This window comes from Hipposideros armiger, unplaced genomic scaffold, assembly GCF_001890085.2.
Source record: "Hipposideros armiger isolate ML-2016 unplaced genomic scaffold, ASM189008v1 scaffold_365, whole genome shotgun sequence".
Classification (NCBI taxonomy): domain Eukaryota; kingdom Metazoa; phylum Chordata; class Mammalia; order Chiroptera; family Hipposideridae; genus Hipposideros; species Hipposideros armiger.
This window is the reverse complement of record NW_017731715.1, coordinates 1,521,472-1,528,702: the sequence shown is the minus strand read 5'-3', so window position 1 is coordinate 1,528,702 and position 7,231 is coordinate 1,521,472. Positions and strand designations below refer to the sequence as shown.

Genomic DNA, 7,231 nt, shown 5'->3' with positions numbered 1-7,231 from the left:
ACAACCTATTTTCTCCCTAACACTTTATGTCCATAGCATGCTTATGAATGGACTAGGTCAGAGATGGCATAGCTGTTGCCCTCCTGCTGTTATGCAGACATTGCTAATCAATCACAGCACTCTTCCCTATAACCAGGAGCTAGTCTCAGACACAATGTTCCATGTAACCACCAGTCTATTAAAATAGACACTCAAGATGAAAGTTATTTGCCTTCTCTGTTCTAGGTTCCTTTTGTGTTTCTCATTTTCCTTTTCTTTTTCATTAAAATTTGGTTCTTTCCCTTTTAGTTACAAATATATGATAGGTATAATACAGGAAAGAATATATATTGCCGTCTTTTAATTGAGCCAGCAATTATTCCCCGAGTGACAGCCACCAAAAACATGTACCTCAGGGTTCTTAATTTGAGGTCCAGTGGCCTTTAAGGAATCCATGGGTAAAATTAAGGGATCCATGAACTTGGATGGGAAAAAAATACATTTTTTATTTAAACCTTTAACTGAAATTGAGTATTTCTTTTGATGATGACTGTAAGCAATAAATCATAAGACTTTCTATTAGTACCTGTAACTCTGTCATTAATAAAATTACAGGCATTGTTACATCGCAAGTCAGTTGTTGTAAATGTCTCAAAATACCATTTATATTCATCACTACCTCAAAATATCTACTCTTAGATATTCAGTTACCTCTAGATCTATTTAAGGCTTTAATAAAGAAGCCCAAGTCATTATATCACACATTAGACTTTAAAAATAGTTTGGTAACACTATTTAAGTATTTAAATTAGCATTAACTTAAATAGTATTTAAGTTTGTTGTGTAATCCTATGTATCTTATTTTACGCATTTATAAACACGACGTTGAGAAGGAGTCAAAACTTCACCAGGCTGCCAAAGGGATCTACGGCATAAAAAGTCTAAGAACTCCTGTTTGCACATCAATGTCATCATAGGTAACTGTTACTGAACACTTACCATGTGGCTGGCATTGTTCTAGGATTTGATAAGAATGACCTCCACAGCCCCACTATGGAGCAGGTAGTATTACTATCCCCATCCTACAGATTAGGACACTGAGACCCAGAAAGGTGAATTAAAAAGCTAAGGTCTCAGGTAAACAGTAGAGCTAGGAAATAAATGCAGGCTCTCTGGCCCCAAGCATGAACCATCAGCCATCATCATGAAATTGACAGTATTACCCATCCAGAGGGGACTGAGAGAGGGGCGGTTCGTTACTATCGTGCCTCATTGGGTGGTAGCAGTAAGGTGGCGCCAACATGTCTTGAGCAATCTAGAACACAGTCTTAACCACCAGGCGTTACTAGGTTCCATATCTCATTGCCTTTGAATTTACAAGCCACGGATGGGGCTTTATCATTTTAGTACAGACTTAAAAGCAGATAAACAGGGGCTTTATCTTTTATATACAGACTTGTAAAATGCTTTGGAATTTACCCTTTGGACCCCGGAAGGCTTGCACTTAGTAACTAAGAATTTGTGTGTAGGCATGCAAAGCTGCGGCAAATCGATCCCAATGGCAGAAATGTGAGGAGGCTGCGACAGAGCTGAGACAAACTGTATTTGGAATCAGAAGACCTGGCTTACAGTACAGGTTCAGCACTAACTAGTTAACCTCTCCCAGCCTCAGTTTTTACCTATTCAATATAGAAAAGAAGACATATATGAAGACTAAATGAAGGCATACATGTAAAAGGGCTTACTTTCCAAATGTTGGTAAATGTACATTTAGGTTTTAATATAAAGTACTTTTGACACTTCTGACACAGTGACCGGCACACTGTAGTCACACAATAAATTATAAGAAGGATTTAAGGAAATACATTATAAGAAGGTTTAAGGGGGGAAAAAAAAGCCTGACCCTTCAGAACTATTCAAAAGCAGACTGGATAGCTTCTTCGGGAGCTGTCATACAGTGTCAGGCAAGAAGCAGAATGTTGAGATGCTTGTTTGGGGTTTCCTGCCCACACACAAGTCTCTGATGCACTCAAGACTTGGAATTCACTAACAGGTGTGTACTTTGCAATAGGAAGCAACCGGCCTGGGGATATTTGTGTATTTCTATTTTCCCTTTCAACACTCAACAAGGGAGGAGTGGAAAAGTCAGGTGTGACATGCCATCTTCCCCTGGGAACCTTAGCCAGTGATAGTTCAGAAGGAAACAGACAACTTTGATTCCATTTATTCATCTGGGACACACTTATGCTAAAAAATTTACTCATTGTTTATTTGAAATTCAAGTTGAAATTTAAGTGGGCATCCTGGAGGAGAGAAATAACTTGATTGCCAAAGTACCATCTCCAAAAAATAGAATAATGAAATAGCAGGTGCCAGATTACAGCAAAACAAAACAAAACAAACAAACAAAAAANGGAAAACACAGCATAAATCTAAAGCAAGGAAATGAGACGTTAGAAAGACAAGGGTAGGAAAATAAAAGCACCAGAAATGAAGTTAAAATAAAAACACATATCACAAAGTTCTATAGGTGAACATGGGTTGTTAAAGAAAGTCAATAGCTCAACAAATAAAACTTCTCATGCAAGTTCTTATGTAAATTTAAACCTGGCACTGGGTCACATTTCTCATAGCCCTAGCAAGGTGGGAAGAGGTCCAGATGTAGAACCGAAAGCCCTGTCTTCCTTCTGAGGACCCAAGGGAGCCAAGAAATGCTCAGACCCTTTTCGAAATTACTTAGTGGCTGACGGGAGGCCAACAGAAAATGGCATTGTTCAGAGCCCGGCACACAGAAGACACCCCACAAATAGTTATTAAGAAATAACTGGAGAAGGTCCCATCCCCATGACAATATTTACTGGGGTGAGAAGGCTGGAAAGCACCACCTACTTTAGCAAAACTATTTGCTGTGGTTGTTTCACAAAATCCAAAGTACAGAAATAACGAGAAAAGGTAGAGCTCTAATAAAATGCCTCCCCCTTCCTTTCCACCCTGGAGTAGAGGGCCACAGAGACGTGTCCGGGAAAAAACACATCTGGGATCTATTGTCCTAAAGGCCACATACTACAGGCTTGCTTCCCCTTTTTTCTCTCATTGTCTCACCTTCTCTTTCTGTTCTCTACAGTCGTAAATAATAACATGGTGCTCACAGGGTAGTTTATATGTTTTCAAATCCACACTGAAGACACCAAAGGACAGTGTGCTGCTTGTCACTCTCCTATTCGTATCCTTGACAGCTTCTGACTTCCAGACACTGAATATGGGGAAGGCTACTGGTTTCTCAACAAAATGGAAGAAAGCCCTAGATAACCCATAATCACCAAAAGGTGGTGGCAACTGCTATATATGTTGGCAATGCCTACCATACCTAAAGTTTTTAATCAAAGAGTTAATCTGTATGTATTTGGAATCATAGCGCTCAAATGGTGTTAAATTGCTTGAAATAAAATAACAACAAATGAATCATTAAGTAAATAAAATATATAGATGCAAAAAAATAACAGATAAAATTTAAAATAAAGCTACAAAACACAATAAATCTCACATTTACGAGTTGCAGCAGTGATTTAAAGGGGAAAACAAGTATCTTTGGCTTAATGTAAAAGTGGCAGTAATACTAGTGATGAGAATGTCGTGGCAGGTAATCGTGGGTGGTAAAAGGAAATCAATAATAAAAGTAGCTAAAATGTATTGATCCTTCCCCAATTCTATGTGATTTCCATGAAGGGATTTGTTTAATTCTTGCTACAACCCTGAGAAGAAGGTACCATAATCCTTATTTTAGAGATGAGAACACCGATGGAGAGGTGAAGCAACCCTCCTGAGGCTTGGCACCCAGCTAGGCGGTACCACACAGAGACACGACTCTCATCTACTCTAGAACTTTTCTCAGGAAGGAGCGAAGAGATCTGTGTTTCTGTCTTAGCAGTAAGACTGCATGACACATCGGCAAGTCGGTCAGTCTCACTCTGTAGGCCTCAGTCTTCTTTATGTATGAAATAAAGATGAGACTGGAGGACCTCCAGGGTTCTGCTGGGATTGTATTCATATGATTCCTGAAACAGGTGTAGGGATGTCAGGAGGTCACAGCTGCATTTTTCGTCAAGTTTCTGTATCACTCGTTCGGGTGTCAATTTTATACAACTTTCTATATTATGCCCATTTGACTATATAAAAACAGGGGTAATGATGATTACCATCTACTTTTTCAAAGATAAACAGTATGGATAAAAGAAAATTCAGGTGTGTTGGAACAATTCAACATGAAGTATTTTTCAGAGTCACCTTAGGTTTGCATAAATGACTGATGATTGTACTTGGCTAATAGGGCCATCTTGGTTAGCCAGCTTAGTTGTACAATATCATCCCTAGATATGCACACCAAGCACTATTAACACCGAAGAGTTACACAAGGGCTGTGCACAACTTCTAGTTAATCAAATCATGTTTTCTTTTCTTTCTTTTACTATACAAGAGAGGATTTTGCTTCCATCTATTGTGGTCCATCAAGGGTTTCAAATTCTTTCAGTAGAAAACTGCGAGGTTATATTTGCCAGGCAAAACTGTCAGGTACTCACTCCTTAGTGGACTTCTATTCTCCAGGGTAGCAAACCCTATTAGCTAACAAACCATTCTCACCCCCTTTCTTCCTTGACCCTTTCCATTGCAGCGGCGGGCCAGCCAAATATTTGCTTTCCCAGCCTCCTTTGTATTTAGGGATAATCATATAACCCGGGCTTTGGGGAAAGATATTTTTGTTCCTGANATATCTGAAAATGCTAGAGATAAACTGGAGAATGAACCAAAGGATTAAGTACCTTAGAAGAAGCTCATGTTTGATTGTTTTTAGATGCAAAAGAGAATTTTCTTCTTCTTCAAATTTGAAAATTTCCACTGTACTTTTGGATTCTGGGTGGTTTACAACAAAGAGATAAACCATGTCATCTAAAAAAGGGAAAGAACAGAGTTAATTTACAAGATATAACCAGAGGACCTCTGGGCAGACACTGACATTTAAATACCACGGGCAAGGAAAGGTTGAATGTCTAAGCTGTTAGGCGACCGAACAGATCATTCTTTTTCCCTGTCTTTCCCATCACTGTTTGTCTGGTGTTATTTCTGATCACTGGTCCCCTGACCTTTAAGGAAGAGTGCTTCCCACTCCACATACAGAATTCATGAATAATCTGTTTATAGTTTAATTCAGAAATATAGCTCCCTTTTAATGCAATGATCACAGGTATATGAAAAGGTTATGAAAGCTAAACATGCAGGTCTTAACTGTTAGAAATTTCAAAATGTAGCATAACTTACTGTTAGCTGAAGAGGCAAATGATCAACTTATTTGTATGAAGAATACAGATATAATTTATTAGTTAATTGTTCTTCTCTTACTACAGATATGATCCAAATCTAGTTTCCACAGTCATTTACAAACCATTATAAATTTCTTAATGTCGGTAGCTCATCATTTCTTACCGCTGTCTATGAAAGTGCTGATACCATGTGGATTAAATGAAGCCAAATTAAACCCACGGCTGATTCTTAATTCCAATGCCCTCGGGTTTTCTTCGTTTAGATCCATTATTAGTATTCCTCCATGCTTATCTGGTGCAAAACTGTGCAATCCTGGATATCTTAGACCCTTTTCAAAACAGAGGAAAAGTTAAATATAAAGGCTTAAGTATTTTTGTGGACTATAAATAAATGATACAGACTTTGGTTAAAGGTAGTTGCTTAAAGCTACAGACATAAACAAAGCAGCAAGTAAACAATAGAAAAAATAATAAAGGTGAACAATAACTGATTTTTTTAGTTGAGGCGAAAGACAAGAGATTTAGTTCCTTTAGAGAGTAACCAGGAGGTTAGTGGACTGGGAAATACCAGGTGGAGTTGAGGGTGGGGATAAGTGAAAGTTTGTCTACTGACTGTTGACCTGAGAAACCCACAGCCTACACTTGCCTTCTACAAAAGCAGGAATCTTGGTAAACAGAGTCAGTCAAAGCTCCCCTCCTTGTCTCACACCCCGTATCTAATCCATCAGCAAATCCTGTTGACTTTACCTTGAAAGCATATCCCTTCATAAGCATGTGAACATTTTTCACCACTTCCTTAATAACTGCCCTGGCCCAAACCACCACCACGATTATGGCAATAGCCTCCTAACTGGCCTTTCTGCTTCTGTGCTTAAACCCCCTACAGAAATCTAGTCTCACAAGAGTATCCACATTTTGTCAGATGATGTCACATCTCTGATCAAAACTCCCATCTCATTCAAAGTGAAAATTCCTACAACAGCCTAAAGACCCGATGTGCTCTGCCCCGTTCCACCTCCTTCACCCTCCCCCACCCCAGACACCCCATCTCTGTCTGTGCCCTCATCTTCTGTTCCTCTCGTCCTCACTCATGTTGCTTTGGCCGTTCTGGCTTCCTGGATGTTGTTCAAACAAACCAAGCACGTTCTCACTTGGGGGCTTTTATACACACAGTTTCCTCTGCCTACGAATGCTTTCCCCCCTCAGAGACCTGGGGCTCCTTCCCTCAATTCCTTTCTACCTGTGCCAAACGTCACTTATTGCCATTTGACAAATATACGTGTTTACACATATATAGATGGCAGCCTGACTGTCACTTGCCATTGCCCCTCCTTACTTTATTTTTTGTTAAAGCGCTGCCACTATGTGACATAGATTCGTTCTCTCCTTAGTGGAACACGAGTCAGGAATTTGTCTCATTTGTTCAGTGCTAGATGCCAGGGCCTGGAATGGCATATAGTCTGTCTTTCTCCCACTGATTCCAAATGTCACCTTTATCATGCACTAGATCCCTGTTTACAGAGTGGTGTGTTTGGGGACTCATGCCTATTCCTGGGCCCAAATGCCACTTTTTAATTATTATAGCTATATTTATAAGATATGAGATATAGATAGACAGATAGGCTGATATGGATATATATGTATATGTGTATGTATATGTGTATGTATGTATGTATGTGTATATGTATGTATGTATGTATAGCAAGTCAGTCCCCATATCCCACACTTATTGCTTTACCTTTATATAATAATCTTTAATATTTCTGTTTATTTTTTTTCTGTATAAACTTTGGAAATTAAGTTGCTGTTCCAGATGGAACCTTATTATTGCTAATAACATTATTACTATTACATTTTCTATTTGGTTTTTCCTAGAGCATGGGAAAGCCATTGAGTTTTATATATTCATTTTGAATCCACCATTTCACTGAACTCTC

The 7,231-nt window shown here is 38.9% G+C and overlaps 1 protein-coding gene across 1 annotated transcript in view; it reads right to left on the bottom strand.

The window, feature by feature from the left end:
• LOC109393132 (serum paraoxonase/arylesterase 2-like) overlaps positions 1–7,231 on the bottom strand; it is a 27,933-nt gene that overhangs the window by 6,038 nt on the left and 14,664 nt on the right. The window contains 2 exon segments of the mRNA XM_019662072.1: positions 4,797–4,923; positions 5,458–5,623. Coding sequence (XP_019517617.1) covers positions 4,797–4,923; positions 5,458–5,623 — 293 coding nt within the window.